At 51.9% G+C, this 21,012-nt stretch overlaps 1 protein-coding gene across 1 annotated transcript; it reads left to right on the top strand.

Annotated features, from left to right (window-relative positions):
- Positions 1–8,004: 8,004 nt before the first annotated feature.
- Positions 8,005–20,591, top strand: LOC309684355 (olfactory receptor 14A16-like; the record flags this gene model as incomplete). The annotated part of the gene is made up of 2 exons (XM_082500282.1): positions 8,005–8,298; positions 19,950–20,591. The coding sequence occupies 2 exons, from the start codon at positions 8,005–8,007 to the stop codon at positions 20,589–20,591; spliced, it is 936 nt and encodes a 311-aa protein (XP_082356408.1).
- Positions 20,592–21,012: the final 421 nt, after the last annotated feature.

Genomic DNA, 21,012 nt, shown 5'->3' with positions numbered 1-21,012 from the left:
TCTTTACGGTGAGGGTGACAGAGCACTGGCACAGGCTGCCCAGGGAGGTGGTGGAGTCCCCTTCTCTGGAGATTTTCAAGACCCGCCTGGCTGCAGTCCTGAGTAATGTGCTCTGGGCAATCCTGCTTTAGCAGGAGAGTTGGACTAGATGATCTCTAGAGGTCCCTTCCAACTCTGATGATTCTGTGATTCTGTGATTCTGTGAGGCCTGTAAGTAGCAGTGCTCCCCAGGGGTCAGTACTGGCCAGTCTTGTTCAACATGTTAATCAACGTCCTGGATGAGGGCACAGAGCGTACCCTCAGCAAGTTTGCTGACATCTATTGGAAGGGTAACACAGCAGGGCATAGGCAGTCCAGGAGGTTCTTGGATTGTATTGACAACGTCTTTCTCCCAGTGGTAGAGGAGCAAACGAGGAGAGGAGCTCTGCTGGAACTTGTCCCTACCAACAAGGAGGGGCTGGTAGGCAGTGTCAAGCTCAAGGGCAGCCTGGACTGCCATGACCATGAAATGGTCGAGTTTGAGATCCTCAAGGCAGCGAGGAAGGTGCGCAGCAAGCTGATCACCCTGGGCTTTAGCAGAGCTGACTGTGGCTTCTTGAAGAAACTGCTTGGTATAGTGCCATGGGATGAAGCGCTGGAGGGAAGAAGGGCCCAAGTAAGCCAGTTAATATTCAAGGCTCACCTTCTCCAAGCTCAGGAGTGATGCATCCCTACAAAGAAGAAGGCAGGCAGAAAAACCAGGAGGCCTGCATGGATGAACAAGGAGCTCCTGGACATGCTCACAAGTGAAAAGGAGGCCTATAGGGGGTGGAAACATGGGTGGGAAGCCTGGGAGGAATACAGAGAAATTGTTCAAGAAGCCCGGGATCAGGTTAGGAAAGCTAAAGCCCAGATAGAACTAAATCTGGCCAGGGGCATCAAGACAAACAAAAATCCTTCTTTAAGTATGTCAGCGAGAAAAGAAAGACTAGGGAAGATGTGGGCCCTCTCCAGTAGGAAATGCAAGAACTGGTCACTCGGGACAGAGACAAAGCTGAGGTCCTCAATGACTTTTTTGCCTCAGTCTTCACTGGCAAAGACTGCAGCCACACTACCCATGATGCAGAGGGCAAAGGCAAGGAGTGGGAAAATGAAGAACTGCCCACTGTAGGTGAAGATCAGGTATAAATCACCTGAGGAACCTGAAGGTGCACAAGTCCATGGGACCTGAAGAGACACATCTGCGGGTCCTGAGGGAACTGGCAGACGAAGTTGCTAAGCCACTGTCCCTCATATTTGAGAAGTCGTGGCACTCTGGTGAGCTTCCTGCTGACTGGCCAAGGGGAAACATAAACCCTGTTTTCAAAAAGGGAAATAAGGAAGACCTGGGGGACTACAGGCCAGTCAGTCTCACCCCTGTGCCTGGCCCGATCATGGAGCAGATCCTCCTGGAAACTCTGCTGAGGCACATAGAAAATAAGGAGGTGATAGGTAGCATCCAGCATGGCTTCACCAAGGGCAAGTCATGCCTGACAAAATTTGGTGCCCTTCTATGAACGCGATACAGTGGTACTGGACAAGGGAAAAGCAACTGATGTCACCTGCCTGGACTTGTGCAAAGCCTTTGACATTGTCCCACACAATATCCTGGTCTCTAAATTGAAGAGACATGGATTCAACAGATGGACCACTTGGTGGATAAAGAACTGGCTGGACGGTCACACACAAAGTGTTGTTGTCAACGGCTCGATGTCCAAGTGGCGAGCAGTGATGAGTGGCATTCCTCAGGGGTTGGTACTGGGACAATATCTTTGTTGGTGACATGGACAGTGTGATTGAGCGCACCCTCAGCAAGTTTGCTGATGATACCAAGCTGTGTGGTGAGGTAGACACACTGGAGGGAAGGGATACCATCCAGAGGGACCTGGACAGCCTGGAGAGGTGGGCCCATGCCAACCTCATGAAGTTCAACAAGGCCAAGTGCAAGGTCCTACATCTGGGTTGGGGCAATCCCAAGCACAAATCCACGCTGGCAGAGAATGGCTGGAAGCAGTCCTGAGGAGAAGGACCTGGGGGTGCTGATTGATGAGAAGATTGAAATGAGCTGGCAATGTGTGCTTGCAGCTCAGAAAAAGCCAACCGCATCCTGGGCTCCATCAGAAGCAGCGTGGCCAGCAGGTCAAGGGAACTGCTCTGGTGAAAGCCCACCTAGACTACTGCATCCAGCTCTGGAGCCCCCAACAGAGGAAAGACATGGACCTGTCAGAGCGGGTCCAGAGGAGGGACACAAAGTTGATCCAAGGGCTGGAGCACCTCTCCTCTGAGGACAGGCTGAAAGAGTTGGGGTTGTTCAGCCTGCAGAAGAGAAGGCTCCAGGGAGACCTCATTGTGACTTTGCAGTACTTAAAGGGGGTCTACAGGAAAGCAGGGGAGGGACTTTTTACAAGGGGGCACATAGTGATATGACCAGGAGGTATGGCTTTAAACTGGAAGAGGGGAAATTTAGATTAGATATTCAGAAGAAATTTTTCATTTCAATGGTGGTAAGGCACTGGCCCAGGTTCCCCGGAGAAGCTATGGTTACCCCATCCCTGGAGGTGTTTAAAGCCAGGCTGGATGGGACTTTGAGCAACCTGGTGTAGTGGGACATGTCCCTGCCAAGGGCAGGGGGGTTGGAACTGGATGATCTTCAAGGTCCCTTCCAGCCTAAGCCATTCTATGACTCTATGATTCGGCTTTCCAGGAGAGACAGGCAGGAAGGATCTGGGGTGGGGTTCACTGAAAGTGAAGAGGTTTACTGGATGTATGGAGCTACTCTGTGGACCAGGTGAAAAGTTTGACGAGCCCCTGTAAGGGAAGGTCAGAGGAGAGGCTAGCAGAAGTGGCCTCCCATAGTGGGAGTTCAGGAACCTGCAGGCAGGGTGAGGAAGTGGGCATAGCCTTTGCTCAGCATGCCAAGGAAGTCTCTGGCTGTAGAAGCCTGAGTCTCCCTGGGGACTGCAGTGCCCCGGGCATTTTCTGGAAGGGGAATACGGCAGCGTGCACACTGCAGGCAGTTTCTGGAATGTGTGAGGACAACACCTTAGCACAGCGACCAGATGGGTCAACAGGGGTAATACAAACCCGGATCTGATCCTTGCAAGCAAAGAAGAGCTGATGCGGGATGTGAAGATTGGCTGTCATGACCCCGAAACAGGGGGGTCCCAGGTCCCGAGGGGAGGGAGGGACAAGAATAGAAGACTGCAGATGCTGGGCATTAGAGAGCAGACTTGGGACTGTTCTGGGCAGTTTTAGTGGGGATCCAATCAGCAGCAGCACTGAAGGACAGCAGAGCTCACTACAGCTGGTCTTCAAGGACAGCATCTTCCAAGCATTTGTCTGTATCAAAACCCAGTTGAAAGCTGAGGGCAAATTCAAGGGAATCATAATGATCTTTGCCTACCTCAGGAGCAATTAAAGAAGAAAACAAAGATATTGACTGGACACTGCTGAATTGAGTAGGAGCCAGCATAGATAGAACTGAGATACTCCCTGTGTGTCTTGCCTCTGATTTCACCAGCAAGGTCTCCCAGGCCTTGGTGCCTCAAGGCAAGACTCTGGAGGAGAAGAGCCAGGGCTGGATGGGAATCAAATCAAAGGTGATTTGGGCAAAGTCAACCAGTACCAGTATGTGGGAAAAGAGGTAGCATGCAAGGGTGCTGAGAAAGGAAGAGAATGTCACAGTGAGGCCACTCTCTATCATCTTGGAAAGGTCCTGGAGGCTGGGGGACTCCATGACAACTGCAAAAAGCAACGTGGCATGCATCTTTCCAAAAGATCCAGAGGATGAGCTGCGGAGCTGAGGCTGCTTAGCTTCACTTTAGATGAGGAACATGTCCCAGGTCATGTCCCCTTGGATTGCTTTTCTGTGTGCCTGGAAGACTGGATGAACTCGGGCAATATGTGGATCAGTCGCCATCTAGCACCGACTCTCTCAAAGAAAGGGATGTCAGGAGGGAAGCGCTAGCAGGTGGGGGCAATGTTGGATAGCAAAGAAATAAAAGCAGGATCTATCCAGTTTACCCAAACTTCATTGCTCCCGGCGCCATTTAGATGTGAAACGTCCTGATAGAAACATGTTCTCGGAACACACTTTCTACATTTAGTTTGTTGGAGGAAATGTGGTTTTGCAGATGGCTGCACAAATCTCTACGTACATAGGAGAAGAGAAAGTATCATCTTGCTGGTCTGTGTCTTATGAAAAATATAATGAGAATGTACAGACCAACATCAAAGTTCTCAAGAGGAGGACTTCTTACACACACCTTACACCAAGGCCTTTTCCGCACGTGTTTCCACTTCTCCATTTAGCTGTGAAATGGAGATGTAAATAAGAGAAGAGTTTGTGCCCTTCTTCTCCCTCATTATAGGTTCTATAGGTCAGAGCAGAGTTGTGCTGGACCTCAGCCAAGGTACGAGGACCACACTCAGATGTGTAACAAAGAAAGCCGGTGCCAAGTGCCCAAGGTCCCATGCAAGGCAAAGGTTTTGTTCAGAGCATGCAGGGGTGGATGGCAGATGGCAATGGAAAGAGGAAATGAGGTGACCCGAAGGAGAGCAAACCCTCAGGGCCAGAGAGAAGCAGGGCTGGGCTGTGCAGCCCTGGTAGGAGAGGGCTTTGCTCTCTGGGACATCTCTGCAGGCCTGCAGGGCCTGTGGTGCAAGGGGAAGATGATCTCCAGGAAAGACAAGGTGCTTTGGAAAATGTCCTCAGCGATGGACATCCTGTGATCCAAGAACATGGGTTAAATCATTGCTCTGTTCCATGATTGCATCATCAAAGGGATGACTAAAGGCTGTGGGAGAAGCACTGCCTACATCTGCTGGATGGAGATGGGACAGGACTTGCCTCACTGCAGCTGCATGAACAAAGGCACTGAACGTCCCAGAGGTTCTCTTGGGGTGTGTTACACTGCTGCTCTGAATGGCAATCATGTTCCTGCAGGTCTTGTGTAGTCCCTGCTGGCTGCATGCGGCTGTGCAGGAGAGCCCTGGCACCTCCCGTAGCACCACAGGGTGTAGGTCACCTTCCAGTGGAGCAGCTGCCCTGAATGAGGTTGGGCACTGTAGGGGTGTCTGTGAGAAACGGGCCATGGGTGCCAAAGGAGATGAGGTAAAGACAGCTGGTGGAGGAGAGAGAGTGTCACCACCATGCCCCACCAGCCTCAAAATGATGACTCCAGACACTGCCCTGTCCCTCTTAATATTTCCATCAGTTACGAGCACATGTCTTAGACCACCTCTGGCACCTCATGTGTCACCTGTGCTTTGCATGGGTACAGGAGGTACAGGAGACTCCTGCCTTTCACTGCCTGGGTGTGCTGTCTCCTAGTGGGGCAAGAAGAGGGGATTCTTGGACATAACTCTGTCTCCGAAAGGGGAAATGGCACTGCAGGGAAGAAGTTTCTCTGCCCAGCAGAGGGAGAAAAGATCAGTGATGACTTCAGCTTGTTTCCCAGGTGGTTCCCCTGGAGCCCCAGGGACATCTCTGAGGGAGCCCAGAGGGGACAGAGAGAGTGCCACCATGGGCTGGTCCTCTGCTGCTGAGCTGGGCTGGGCTGCTGGGCCGGAGGGAGCTCCTGGCAAGTGGGCAGCACTGCAGAGAGACAGCTCTGCCCAGAAGCAGGACTGAGGGCAGTGCCTGCAGGCAGCGAGGGAAGAGAAGAGAAGAGAAGAGAAGAGAAGAGAAGAGAAGAGAAGAGAAGAGAAGAGAAGAGAAGAGAAGAGAAGAGAAGAGAAGAGAAGAGAAGAGAAGAGAAGAGAAGAGAAGAGAAGAGAAGAGAAGAGAAGAGAAGAGAAGAGAAGAGAAGAGAAGAGAAGAGAAGAGAAGAGAAGAGAAGAGAAGAGAAGAAGAGGAGAGAGAGGTAAAGGCAGTCTGGGGTGGGAGGACAGGAGAGAGCTCACCGGGGGACAAACCTTCACAGCCTTTCACATGGTAAGTCTCTGGCTGTGGGGCAATGCAGGTGAGTTCCTGGCAGTGTCTCCTAGAGCTGGCACATGCCATGGCTGATAGGAGCTGTCAGGATGGCTGTCCTGGCTTGTCTGGTGTGGAGCAGGAGGACGTGCTTCAGAGCATGGATGTCCTGCTGCACCTTCAGAGGGACAATGACGGACAGCTGCCTTCTCCCAGGGATGGCTCCGGGGTTTGCAGATCGGTGTGCAGGCAGGGGTGGGCAGGGCTGTCCTTGCCAGCAGGGTCCCCGCACCCCGGGGGCTGTGTGCTGGGGCAGGGACTCTGCCGCCTGCCAGGGTCAGCTCTGCGCCTGCCCGGGGAGCTCCCACGGCGCTGTAGGGAGAAGCTGTGGGTGGAAGGAGTGACCCCAGCATGGTAGGGTAGGGATGAGCAGGTCAGGGCATGGTGCTTCTGCTCTCAAGAGAGTGCAGCAGCACAGGTGAGCTCTACCTCATGATATTTTTCAGAGGACCTCTCGGGCAGCACACCAACTCAGCAGCATCTTCCTCTTAGCAGCCACATCAGGTTCGCTGTGAACTGGTCTTTAGCCCCCGCACACTCAGAGATGCCCTTGGGCAGCGCCCCGTCCCTGGAGGTGTTGGCAGGCAGAGGTGGGCGCACAGCAGTGGGACGGGATTTGTGAGCCCTGAGCAGGAGTTGAGCTGGGGACAGGGGGACGGCTGCTGGCAGCAGAGACACGGGCAGGGAATGAGAGGGAGCTGCTGCCTGAAACACTGGTGAGGGGGATGTGGGCCCGTCCGTGCTGTCCCTGAAGCACAGACACCTTCCCCTGGGCAGCTCCTGCCTGGTCTCCATTCCCAGCCAGGGCACATCTCTGCTCTCCAGCCCACGGGGTCTCGGGCACGCATTGACCCTGCAGCAGCCAGAGCCCAGCAAAGGACGAACCCCGGATTGCCATCTGCCTAGCATGTCCCTCCTCCCTTGTCAGGAGAGTTGTGGCATTTCACTGCCGTCCCCTCCTGCCTGAGCTGCCCTTGTTCTCACCGTTGGATAAACTAAGGATAAACTGAGTCAGTGCGGGGGGTGGGGGTTGCGGGTGGCAGATTCAGCTCCCGTTCAGATGCCGACCCTTTGGGTCCTGCTCTGCACTCGTGTCTGTGGGAGCAATGTGCCCAGGTCTCCTCCAGGCAACTTAAGGACATCAACTATTTCCCTGAGGAGTCTTGTGGGGCTGCAGGGTGCTCTCCAGAAGGGCACAGCTCTCCCATAGTATCTCTGTGCTCCCTCGGATCCACATGGAGAAGACATCTCGGTGCTCAGGCCATGGAAATGCTGCTGGGCAGCTGTATGTGGGCAGCTGCAATGATCCCTCCTGGTTCCAGTCTGGGAGGGGAGAGATGAGAAAAGGCAATGAGCCTGTATATCTCCCCTTTGAACCTGCATTCCTCTCTTCTCCGCAGTGTCCTGCTTCTTTTGATGGCAACACCTCAGAGGGATCCTCCTCCAGCTGCAAGCTGCCAGCACAGGGCAGTGGTAAAGGGGACTGATGGGCAGAGCTGCTCTCCTCTCTCTGCACTAAGGGACTCTCCCTTTGCCTCTCAGGACCCACAAGACTTCAACTGGAGTGCATTAGAAATGTCAGGGATTTCGGCCATCCCAAACCGCTCCGAAATGTGGCAGGTACAACCAGAACAAAACAAAGAAAACAAAATCCCCTCTCCTCTGCTGTGCAGTTGGGCAAATTGCCGACAACAACACTGAAAAGCTCTTTGATACAACACAATTACATTTAATTGGAGATAGCCCTGCTGTCCTAGTTCCCTCTTGCTGCACAGCAAGGAGGACTCCTTGGGAGCCCATTGCCCTGCTCCCAGTGGCAGCCTCAGCCAGCAAAAGCCGGAGCTCAAGTGAGGGAGCTGCAGAGAGGTGCTCCTGAAAAGAGGGTCTGAATGTGGGGCTGCAAAGACATATGCAATCCATCTTGCCGGGAGAAGTCTGCTCTGACTTAGTACTGTCTTTTCCTCCTTAACAGATAGTCACAGTTAAGAATAAGAGATACCCAGAGGCAGGAAATGTCCAACAACAGCTCCATCACACAGTTCCTCCTCCTGGCATTCACAGACACACGAGAGCTGCAGCTCTTGACCTTCGGGCTCTTCCTGGGCATCTACCTGGCTGCCCTCCTGGGAAACGGCCTCATCATCACCGCCATCGCCTGCGACCACCGCCTCCACACTCCCATGTACTTCTTCCTCCTCAACCTCTCTGTTCTTGACCTGGGCTGCATCTCCACCACCGTCCCCAAAGCCATGGCCAATTCCCTCTGGGACACCAGGGACATTTCCTATGCAGGATGTGCTGCACAGGTCTTTTTTTTTTCCTTCTTGTTTGGTGCAGATTTTTCTCTTCTCACAGCCATGGCCTATGACCGCTACGTTGCCATCTGCCAACCCCTGCACTACGGGACCCTCCTGGGCAGCAGAGCTTGTGTCCGCATGGCAGCAGCTGCCTGGGGCAGTGGTTTTCTCAATTCTCTTCTGCACACGGCCAATACATTTTCACTCCCCCTCTGCCAGGGCAATGCCCTGCACCAGTTCTTCTGTGAAATCCCCCACATCCTCAAGCTCTCCTGCTCACACTCCTACCTCAGGGAAGTTGGGCTGATTGTGGTTAGTGCCTGTCTCTTCTTTGCGTGTTTTGTTTTTATTGTGGTGTCCTACGTGCACATATTGAGGGCTGTGCTGACGGTCCCCTCTGAGCAGGGACGGCACAAAGCCTTTTCCACATGCTTCCCTCACCTGGCCGTGGTCTCCCTCTTTATCAGCACTGCCATGTTTGCCTACATGAAGCCCCCCTCCATCTCCTCATCATCCCTGGACCTGGTGGTGGCAGTGTTGTACTCGGTGGTGCCCCCAGCAGTGAACCCCCTCCTCTACAGCATGAGGAACCAGGAGCTCAAAGAAGCATTGAAGAAAGGGGTTCAATGGGTTCACCTTCAGCAGCAGTAAGCTGCCCATGTCTCCTCACAGGCTGTCCCTACTGTGCTGGATAATAGTGAGGCCTTCGGTAAATGTGTCATCACAGCATCAGAACTGCCTTCCTGAGGAGCATCTCCGTAATAACAGGGCAGCTCTCTCTTTTGCAGGAAAACTGACATAAACTAGGAAAATGAAATGTAAAATGTCATTGTAATTGAAGCAACCAAGGACACCTGCTGCTGCTCAAGTCCTCTGTACTGCCCCAACCCTATTTAATAATTTACCTAATATGAAAATAGAGAAAGAGTAACTAGACATGATTTATCTATGATTCAGTTAAGGAACTACCACCAGACAATGTAGCATTGTTGAGAAGCAGGGGATTCCTGTCAAGAGAGTGATGAACTGTAGGGCGGGTCAGCGAACCCAGACAACCTCTTGGAACTGCCAAGATCAGAGAAGTGGTAAAAGGTAATTCTGCCAGGGGGAGATCGCGACCACTGACTCACTGACCACCTACCCAAATGATACCACCTACTCAAAAGAGAACAATGGAAGAAGAAGACAGAGTCTGTGCACTAATTTACATGGGAAGCAAAGAAATCTCAACCAATCCTTGAAGAGAATAACAATGAGTAACTGTGAATATATATATGAATTGTTTGAATATGTAAACATCAATGCATAGAAGTGGAGTCTTTTGAAGCTAATTTGTGCTCCCGTTTTGGGCTGAGCACCCCATTTCTGCGCATTAATGGAATAAACTTGGAAATACCTCTGCTCTGTGTGTTATTGGCTTGCACACCGTGTAATAAACCCAGATTTGGGATATCAGGAGGGTGTCATACTGAAGTGAAATAGATCTAGTTTTGTCATTGAGGCAGCAGCAGAAGGATGTGCAGTTCCGTGCAATGACATGGAGCTAAGTAGAGGATTCAAATGAGTCTATGGGATGAGACATCTTTGGCATCTGAGGAGCATTAGGAGGGCTTTGGAAGAAGCCGCACAGGTTATGGGGAACTCACAGCCATTAGGAAAACCTCAGAAAACGACAGCCTTGTGTTTGAAGAAATAGTGAAGACAGAGTCATCAGTAGAGCTTGGGACAGCATGGGGTCAGAGTGGGGTGGGGAAGCAGGGGTTGGCATCTGCATCTGTTCTGATGGGGCTGGGACCCCCCAACAGAACTGAAATCCTTGTCCTTTTGACTACGGCTGCGGTCTCTTCCACTGAGGCCCCTGAGAGCACTCCAGTTCCTTACATCAATGGGGCCTTGTTGCCTCCACCCCACCCTCCAGAGGGCCTGAGAGGTGTCCTACCACTGTCTTGCCCTTGGCATCACACACCCCTTCATCTCACTGCTCGCAGGAAGAGCCCTGAGCTTCCCGTGTGGGAAAGGATCCCCATTCCCAGGGTGTGGGGGTCAGTGCTTGGACATCCCGCTTGATGAGACAGGTCAAGGGCTTTCACAACCACTTCCATGTTTGATTTTCAACCTGTAAGCAGTGCCTCTGACTTCCTGCTTCACCAGCCTCCAGGGACAGTCCCTTTTCTGGTCATTCCCTCCAAGGTCTTTTCAGGGGTGGCCCTCAGTGCAGCCCACTGACATGCTCAGAAACTTGGAGCTTTGCTGCTGCCTTTTACTTCTCAAGAGGCCAGTTCATTAACATGCAAAATGCCCTAACAAGCCAAGGCTCTGAGCATAATTTTCTTCACTTTACAATTCTTATTTGAGAGATTTCAGAAGTGAAATGATTTTAAAAATGAAAGAAAAGAAAAGAAAAAAGTTTCCTTTTTCTTCCACTTGTCTTTGTTTATCTGCTTACGCATTAAGTGATATCAGCAATTTCCAAATGATATTGAAACTGGACCTCTCCAAATGGAGGGTGAATGTGTAGGTATTGAGGTTTGGGCTGGACTGGCCACTCAGGCAGAACGGCAGATGCTCTCCCCTACCGAGGAGAGGCAGGAGAGAGAGAAAGGGACTTACGAGTTTAGAAGGACCTAAACTCTGTTAATGAAATATTAATAATAAAATAAAAAAATGAAATATATACAAAACCATATCAAGCTCCCAGGATGATGATCACGTCACTGGCTGGCGCTGGGGCAGTCCCAGACTGGACTCAGTGATGGATGGGAACTGGATTCCAGATAAGGATTCAGGATCGGGATCACAGGCAGACGAACAGACAGAGTCCTCCTCAGACACCGGTCATTGAAGGAAGAGAGCTGACCCTTTGATCCCTCAGCTTTTATACTGATCATGAGGCAGATGGGATGGAATACCCCGTTGGTCACCTGTCCTGTCCACTCCTCCCCGCAGGTGGGACCCCACTATGCTTTTCCACTTCCAACCGTCCAACGGGGGAAATCACAAAGTTGGTTGGCCGTGGGTGTTATAGCAATAAGTATAAGCAAGAGCCTCTCTGCACACCGTGCCTGGGCATCCGCTGTGACCATAGGTCTGATCACTCTGAGAGAGTGAACACTGTCTGCACAATATACTGTTAATTTCAGTAGTTAGAAGAGGCCCGGCTAAGAAGTAAACAAAATTGGTTCTGTTTTACCTCACACCAGGACAGGTGTGTATTGTTTCTCTCAAACAGGTTTATTAGGAAAGCGTTTTTCTTCAATTGCCAAAACGCTGGTCAGTACAGGTTGGGAGTCCACACTATTTACCAGCTGGGATATTTTGTTGAGCACTCTATGAAAGGATAATCAGGTTATCAAGTTATCAGGTGCGTTTCTCACAGCTGAGACATCAGCCTGCAGAGAAACACTCCGCAGTTTCTGCAACATCTCATCAAGTTCCCACCTAGCTTTTTCAGATGAATTTTCCATGGCTGAGGTGTTGACCTGCCAAGGGACATCATCTAACCAGTTGTCCAATACACTGCCACATGCTACCGCAGATTTGTCAAATAGTTTTTCCTCAACTGAGACAGCGGCCTGGTCACATGACCTGTCCAATGCTGACACACTGTCCTGTGGGGCAGAAAAAGATTATGTGCATAATGCTGCATGTCAGTATCCACATGACCCACCGTCGGTGCCTCATCCTCTTTCCAGCAAAATAATACCAATCCATGAGCATGTGCCGCTGGTGCTCTCCGTACCCACATGCGCCAAGTGGGTCCGGTAATTTTGAGTGCATCTGGATCTAATGGTGTCTGCAGGTTGTCCAAATCAGTAAAAATCATCTGCCGCACAGCTATTTCCCTCAGATTCTGAACATCTCTCTCAATAGTTGTCCACTTGGATGGGTGGTATGGGATAGCGTCCCTATAGGGATACTTGCTCCTCACGCTTTACAGGAGTCATCTCCAGAGGCTAAGGGATTGTGGTGGTCATCCAAAAACCCTGTCAATACCCAATTCTCTAGTCAATGGGCCCAACCGCTTGGCTTCTCTACCATCTAAGTCCAAACTATCAGCTCCAGTGTCCCAGCAATCGAGTAGCGGAGGAATCACTTGCTCGCCTTCCTGACGGCCGTAATTCTTACGTATGTCTCGCAGCTCACTTAGGGATAATGATGGAGTGGTTTCCTCTGTATCTTCATTGCGTGATGTCCCTGACTGCCCGTTGCTATCTGGTCCTATTGCACGTCTTGTCTTATGCACAGAGTTTACTGATACCGGCACTGACTGGGTCTGTAGTTCAGCTGCATCATCCATCACCAAGGTCGGAGTAGGTGTAATACTCGTTGCAGCTGCGGGTCCTGTCATGGTAGCCAGCGGGGACTGGAGAGGTGCAATGTCCGTCATGGGGGCTGGCGGGTGCTGTGCAGGAGAAATACCGTGCAGTGCCTGACATAGGAGCCGGCGGGATCTAAGCCAGCGGAGTCTGGATCGGATGGATGCCTGCCATGGGGGCTGGCAGGGTCTGAGTGTCGCAGGGGACGGCAGGGTCTGTGCAGGTGCGATGTCTGTCACAGGGACAGGTGGGGGCTGTGCAGGTATGATGTCGGCTGTGGGGGCCGGGGAGTTGCCGCTGGACGCTTCCCTATACTGCAGATCCACCAATGAAGAAGAAAGAGCCAGCAAAATTTAATTACCCAAGCACAATAACCAAAACATTCCAAGGGTACTCCAGACTTTCAAAAACTGTCGCTATTGATGCCACTGGCACATACAAAGACTCAAGAGACATCCCCCCTCTTGCTAAATGGCCCATAATATAACCCAAGGTGTAATTATGCACAATGTCCAACAGAGGCCTCCCGCCGTCCCAAGGTGAGTCTGACCACGGCAATTCGCAAGGTGCCATTACGTAAGGGACAGAAAACGGAAACATTATAAAACACCCGATAACATAGCAAAATACTGCCACCCAAAATAAAAAGGCAATGTTTTTAAGTCCCCATCTAGAAACGATAAGCTGCCCTAAACCAGCAGAAAGGGGAAATGTGGAGAAATGCCAGGAGTGTTGCTGTGAGGAGGCAAGAGAAGGACAGAGGGTTGGGCTCTGCTGGGTGGAAGAGGAGACCAGGGCGTTCCTTCAGAGTGGGTGTCTGCACTGCAGGGGATGGCAGGGAGGGTGCCCAAGTCCCCTCTCCCAAGGTGTTTGTGGGAGCAGGTCCCTCCGACTCCCTGCCCACGTCTGGGCTGCCTGGAGCTGTCCCTGCCGGGAGCTGTTTCTCTGTCCCAACATCTCCTCCCTGCCAGGGCTCACTGACCCCATCCCTCCCGCTGTGTGCTCAGCTCTGCCCTGCAGATCCCTCCTGGCAGCAGGGCACTGCCCAGGGACATCTCTGCATGCCAAGGGGATAAGAAGAGGCTCAGACAAATGCTAACAAGAACTGGGGTCTCCGTACCTGCTCCAGAGTGTAGAAAAAAAATTTCCCATCTCCCACTGTCAGGGATGTCACAGTCAGGGGTGAGAAGGTAGAGTTGAGGTTCCTGAAAGAAGGGAACAAGGCCAAGAGCAGGACTTGAGGAGAGCAATCTTTGGCCTTCTGAGGGACCTGATCAGAAGAATCCCATGGGATACAGCCCTGCGGAGAAGAGGGGAGCAGAGAGCTTTTTGCTAGTCAAGGATGGACTCTTGCAGCTCCAGAACAGTCCACCCCATCATATAGGAAGTCTGTCAAAGCTGGCAGGAGCCTGGCATGGGTGAGAAAGGAGGTCCTGACTAAAATGAAGCATGAAGGGGCAGCCCAGAGAAGTTGGACGCTGACTGGCTTCTGGCCTCAATGATTCTTTGACTCTGTGCTGGAGAGAGCCATTTGTGTGAGCGTGTGCTTGTCTATGCTTGGGGGGGATCAGGGGAACGAGGGGATCCCGGGGCCAGGTTCTGGATAGATGGAAGGTGTCAGACCAGCTCTCGGAAGGATCCGTTTTTGCTGTGTGTCTATATGGGTAGATATCTTACACTAACATAATACAGCACACAAAGAGCCCACCCGTGTTTCCCTCTCTCCACTGAGCATGGTTTTGATTGCCCTAGAAACCTCTTTGTGTACCACAAGTCTTCCCGTGATGATAATGCATTTGGGTGGGGGCAGGGAGGCTGGGTGAGTAGAGGGACGAGGCTGGCTCTGACAGGGGCCATGAAGCAGCTGCCCGGAGGTGACAGCAAGGACATGACAAGGAAGAAACTTATCTGTTTTGACGTTATTGTTTTTAGGAAGGCAAAGCTCCCCTTGAGCCAGTGGTTGCAAGGAAGGTCAAGAGCAGAAAGAAGGCTTACGGGGACCTCCTTGCAGCCTGTCAGAACCTAGGAGGAGGTCATAAAAATACAGAGATAGGCTCTCCACCTCTGGTGCATATTAGGAGGATGAAAGACAAGTGTTGGGTGAAAGAGGGGATGTTCAACCTGGAGATAAGGAGAAGATTTTCCCCCAGTGTCAGGGCTTGTCCTGAGCCAGGTGGCCATAAGCCCCGCCTGCCCTTCTGTCTGCCATGGTTGGTCAGGTTGCTGTAACAGAGGTGCCCCCAGGATCAGAACTCAGGTGGGCCTCTTCCACCTGCCTCACCCCCTCCCCTCCCCAAGGATGGAATTCCTCTTGGGTGGGGTCTCTGATGCGCTGGATGACCTCAGCATGCCTGCTGGCCAGCATGTCTCCTCAGGGCCAACCAGGCTGCTGCTGTGGAAGTGCCCTCAGAATCATCACCATGCCAGCCATCTCCCCTTGGCCTGCCACTCCCCTTTCCCTCTGCCCCTATCTTGGCTCTGCTGGGAAGAGCGGTTTTCTGACAAACCTCTTGTCCCCAAACTGCTGGGGCCAGCTGCTGCACAGTCATGCTCCTACAACAGTAGTGGCCTCACAATCAAATCAGAACTTGTCTCACCTTCGCCTATCTCTCCCCATCCACTCCCTTGACTCCTCATCTCTGCTGGACCCCACCTTCAACATCCAAACCCCGTTACTGGCTTTTCCCTCTCCTCTGCCCCACGGGTTGCCAGAGACAGGGCAGCACATCTTACGTTTAGGCTTTGCAGTGCTCATGCATAATTCTTGTGATAAAGTGAGTGCTGAGATCAGTCTCTATGGTGTGGAGCAGTTAAAACAGCAGATTAGCAGCAGTGACCATCATGTTTGTTTTGCAAGGGGGGGCTTCTGTCTATATACTAAAAGGATCTCCTACTACCAAGATGTGTTTGGTGTTTCAAGCTGTCACTTACAGAGGTCCCACAAAATCGATCTGCAATTGTGCCCGTGGGCTTCCAATATGTTGGTGCTGGAGTTGGGTTTTTGATCCAGGGTTGCCTGCATGGGTCATGGCACAAGAAAGGCAGTTCCTACACCAGAGATATATATCCTTCTTCAAGTTAGGCCCCCACTCGCTGCTCAGAGTCTTTGTCTGAGCTCACGCATGAACTTCGATAAACTCTCCTTGAATATTCTGAGGCAAAATCCAATGCTTATTGCCTTCTGCATCTACAGCATAATAAATATTGCTTTCCCTTACTATGCAGGCTGACCTGATGGGTCTTTTCACATTAATCCCTTTCATTGCCTTGGTTGGAAGATGACATTTTCCCACCTTGGGTCTAGATTGGTTGTGACTTCTGTTCGTGATGATATGTTACTCTGCTGGAAGCTGAGCTGCTGTTCCAGCTTTCTGTAGCTCATTTTCTAAAACCTTTAGTTCTGTTTCTAAATCTTGTGCTTGTCCAACTTCTAAGTCCAGCTGTTTGATTTGTATCCAGGGTCTATGTCTGTTTACCTTGAGATCTTCCTCTCAAATTTTGATTAAGATGATTGTCTTTATTTTGGGAAATTCCTCCTCCTTCAATTTACATATGGTTTATTTTTTGCACATTCTTTACCTTCTCATCCATTTCTCTCAGGAGATCCTGTGAATCATACATGGCACACCACAGGGTTCCAATGGCACCGGCTTCCTTTTTCACTTTGCAATGACTAACGTAAACTTGACAGGCTGGAGAAGTGGGATCTGCTACTTTAAGACAGTGGGATCTCCTAGGGCATTGCCCTGGTTCAATCACCTGCTTATTGAGTTTCTAACATCCTTTTCCTCCTTAACGTATATTTTAGCTCAAGCTGCATGGTCTGTTTTATGCTGTGCACTTCCCATACAGCCTTTACACAGGCAAACACTAACAGGAATTTTGCTGCTCCAAGCGACTCAGTAGAAAAGAGTTTTAAATGTGTTTTCTGTAAGCTCCAATTCCAGATTGACTTTCCTTCAGAGGTCCATTGGTTCTGAGCATCCAGAAAGCCACACCAAAGATGCATTGTGGGTCATTTCAGTCACCACCATCACCCACAAACCTTCCACTTTGACTGCAGGGCTTGCCTCTCCGTTTACAGACCACGCAGTGAAGTTGGGATGAGGCTGTTTGTTAGGAGAGCTTCCCAGACAAAATGCTGTTTGAGCCCAGCCAAGGGTGTGTCAGGGGCAATTCCTCGAGGCAGCCAACCAAATATTAAATGAGCACAGAGCTACTTGTGGCTGGAATTCTGTGTGCAGGAGCAAGGACTGCCTTCAGTCCAACAGTGCAGTTCCTTCACCCTTGGCCTTCTTTGCCCCTGGCTCCTGTTTTGCCTAATGAAATTGAAGGACCAGCAGAGCCTTTCCCGCAAAGCTGCCACCCAGCCACACCGCCCCTGCCCTCTGTCATTGCACGGGGTTAGTGCACCTCAAGGGCAGGACTTCAGAGTTCTCTTTATCGGACATCATGATATTATTTTCGGCCCATCCCTCTGGCCTGTCTATGTCCCTCTATGTTCCCTCCCTCAACCTCCATGGCCTTTCAATGATTACGGAGTGTCATTGAACACGCTGGCACATTGGCTTACCCTGTCATCGCCCGCAGCTGCCACCCCTCCTGTCCCATAGACTGGTAAGGATTGTCTTAGTTAAGGTGACTTGGGAACAATCCACTGCTGGTGTTGTTCCTCCAGATTCCTGCCCCGAGTCACAGAGCCCTGGGAGACCTTGCTGGGGCAGACTGAGGCAAAGAGGATGTAGAGAATCTCCGATATAGCTCCACCCGCTCTCTGAAACTCAGCAGTGGCCACACAGTGGCTTTGATTCTCCTCAAACTGTTCCTGAAGGAGTAAACACTCATTCTGGTGCCCTTGAATTCCCTTTCAGGGTTAGATTGAATTGTGATCTGGACTATAGCTGAGCTTGGAGGAGGCTGTCCTTGAAGACCAGCTGGACTGAGCTCTGCCACCATGTCACAGCTCTGTCTACCACAGGAACGGCTCCAGCTCGTCCTGTCTGTGCCCCTGGCTGAGATCATTGCTGCACGTTTGGGCTGAAGCCCCCCAGCTGTGGCACCAGGCAAGCGGTGACTTGCCATAAGGAATCCTGGTAATAACAGACCAACACCCTGTGTGTGCTACTGATGGGACAAGAAGAGGGGGTACTCATGCCCAGCTCTTCTTCTGCTGGGAGAAATAACACTGCTGCTGGGAGAAATAACACTGCTGCAAGTAAGTGTCTTTGCGCAGCTGAGGGAGGGAACATGAGAGATTGCATCAGTTTTTTTCACAGGCGGTTCCCCTGGAGCCCCAGGGACACCTCCAGCGACCCCAGAGGGGATAGAGAGAGTGCCACCATGGGCTGGTCCTCTGCTGCTGAGCTGGGCTGGGCTGCTGGGACGGAGGGAGCTCCTGGCAAGCGGGCAGCGCTGCAGAGAGACAGCTCTGCCCAGGAGCAGGGCTGGGGGCACTGCCTGCAGGCAGCGAGAGGAGACCTGTGAGGCAGAGAGACCTTAAAGGCAGTTGGGAGTGGGAGGTGCTGAGAGCTCACTGGGGCAGAAATCTTCACCGCCCTCTGCGTGGTAAGTCTCGGGGTGCCGGGCAATGCAGCTCCAGTTCTTGGAGGGATCTCCTCAAGCTGGTCTATCTGAGAGCTGCTGGGCTCTGTCAGGAGGACTCTCTCAGTTTCTGTGCTGTAGAGGAGGAGGATGTGCTCCAGAGCAGGGCTTCCCTGCTGCCCGGTGAGAGGGACAGGGCCCGAGGGCTGCCATCTGCCGGGGATGCTTGTGGAGGTGTGCGTAGGGGTGTGCAGGCAGGGGTGGCCAGGGCTGTCCTTGCCAGCAGGGTCCATGAACCCCAGGGCTGTGTGCCGGGGCAGGGACTCTGCCAGGGTCAGCTCTCCACCTGCCCGGGTAGCTCCCACAGAGCTTCTGTGGGGAGAAGCAGTGGGTGGAAGGAGTGACTGTGAGCAAGGCAGATGCCTTCTGTTGCTGAGATGGACCTGTGTGGGTCAGGGCTGCTCCAGATCCCCATCACCCCCAGGACATTTGCAGAGGGCCCTTTTGAAGAAGGATATCGAGGCACCTTTCCCCTGAAAGAGAACAAGTCTGTGCTGTGGGATTTCTCCTCTTTGCTGCTGGGTGGGCAGTGGGAGGTGGGAATGGATTTCTCCTTTGTGGAGAAGGCACAAAGACCCCCGTTCTCGATAGCACTTCCCTGAGCTGCTCCTGAGCCCCCCCACACACAGAGATGCCCCCGGGCAGCGCTGTGCTGCCAGGAGGGGTCTGCAGGGCAGAGCTTAACACACAGCAGGTGGGATGGGCTCTGGGGCACTGGCAGGGAGGAGATCCGGGGGCAGAGAAGCAGCTCCAGGCAGGGGCAGCTCCTGGCAGCCCAGACATAGGCAGGGACAGAGAGGGAGCTGCTGCAAGAAGTGCCCAGGCAGGATGATCCTGGCACCTCCGGCCACCCCCTGACCTTCAGACAACTTCTCGGCAGCAAGCCTCTGCTCTTCTCTCCCGCCTGCCCCACAGCCAAAGGGTCCAGAGCCCAAGATGCCTTCTCAGCAGCTGCACCTCCAGTAAAGGAGATGTGTTTGTGTCCTACAAGTGATGCACAACATAAAAGCAAGTGCCATGCAGTGTCTCTGTCTGGAGACAATGTCACTGAGGAGAAGGCTTCACTGCACGCCTGCCTGACTCCCTCTCCTCGCTTCATTTTTTCAGAGCACAGACGCATTTCTCCTCGTTTCCCCACCCCTCTGTTGAACTCTGCATCTAAGGAGTTTGGGAGGGGGTGCGGGTCAGCTTCTCTTCTGCCTCTGACTCTGCCTCTGACTCGTGCCCCACAGGTGCCCTCATGGAAAGTAGGTGATGAAGTAGTATTTTACCCGATAAGGGAGAGTGTCACTGAGTTTGTGGGGTTGGGAATGAGCTGGATCATTCCTCATTCAGCTGTGGGAGGGGGATTTCTGTGAGGAATGGCATTGGGATTTCCTCAGAGAAGTCTCTCCCAGTTTATGACTGCCTTTTCCTTCTTGGACAGGTCCCCCTGCCCAGAGGCAGCAAATGTCCAACAGCAGCTCCATCACCCACTTCCTTCTCCTGGCATTGGCAGACACACAGGAGCTCCAGGTCTTGACCTTCGGGCTCTTGCTGGGCATCTACCTGGCTGCCCTCCTGGGAAACGGCCTCATCATCACCGCCATCACCTGCGACCACCGCCTCCACACCCCCATGTACTTCTTCCTCCTCAACCTCTCTGTTCTTGACCTGGGCTCCATCTCTACCACTCTACCCAAAGCCATGGCAAACTCCCTCTGGAACACCAGGGCCATCTCCTATGCAGGATGTGCTGTCCAGCTCTTTTTCTTTCTCATTTTTATTTCAGCTGAGTATTTTCTCCTCACCATCATGGCCTATGACCGCTACGTTGCCATCTGCCATCCCCTGCACTACGGGACCTTCTTGGGCAGCAGAGCTTGTGTCCGCATGGCAGCAGCTGCCTGGGGCAGTGGGTTTCTCAATTCTCTCCTGCACACGGCCAATACATTCTCACTGCCCCTCTGCCAGGGCAATGCCATGGACCAGTTTTTCTGTGAAGTCCCCCACATCCTCAAGCTCTCCTGCTCACACTCCTGCCTCAGGGAAGTTGGGCTTCTTGTGGTTAGTGCCTGTTTAGCATTTGTGTGTTTTGTTTTCATTCTGCTGTCCTATGTGCAGATCCTGAGGGTGGTGCTGAGGATCCCCTCAGAGCAGGGACGGCACAAAGCCTTTTCCACGTGCCTCCCTCACCTGGCCGTGGTCTCCCTCTTTCTCAGCACTGGAGTGTTTGCCCACCTGAAGCCCCCCTCCATCTCCTCCCCATCTCTGGACCTGGTGGTGGCAGTGTTGTACTCGGTGGTGCCTCCAGCAGTGAACCCCTTCATCTACAGCATAAGGAACCAGGAGCTCAAGGCTGCCGTGCGGAAACAGGCCCAATGGACATTGTTTCACCGACAATAACCTACCGCCTCTTCTCCGCACATTGCCCAGAATTTATCTTAGACCACGAGCCTGAATTTTTCTCTTGTGATAATCCTGCTTATTGATATTTTTCTGAGTTTATGCTGCTTGTCTTGAGGCTTGATCCTACTGTGTCTGACCCTTGCACAACACTGAGTCAGATGTAGCCAGTCAGATAACAGCTCTTAAATGAAATGGGATGTCCCAGGTAGAATAGGGAGAAAAGGGAGAAACAGAAAAAAAAGATATGGGCTTAGATAAATATTGTTTTAAAGAACAGTAACAGAAAAGATATTAATATTAATATTAATAATAATAATAATAATAATAATAATAATAATAATAATAATAATAATAATAATAATAATAATAATAAACAAAGTAAAGTGATGCAACACAAATTGCTGACACTTCCCAATGA

This window comes from Vanellus vanellus (genome assembly GCF_965231255.1).
Source record: "Vanellus vanellus genome assembly, contig: HAP1_SCAFFOLD_53, whole genome shotgun sequence".
Lineage (NCBI taxonomy): Eukaryota > Metazoa > Chordata > Aves > Charadriiformes > Charadriidae > Vanellus > Vanellus vanellus.
Note: the sequence above shows the minus strand (reverse complement) of the source record. Positions and strands in the feature narration are given on the sequence as shown.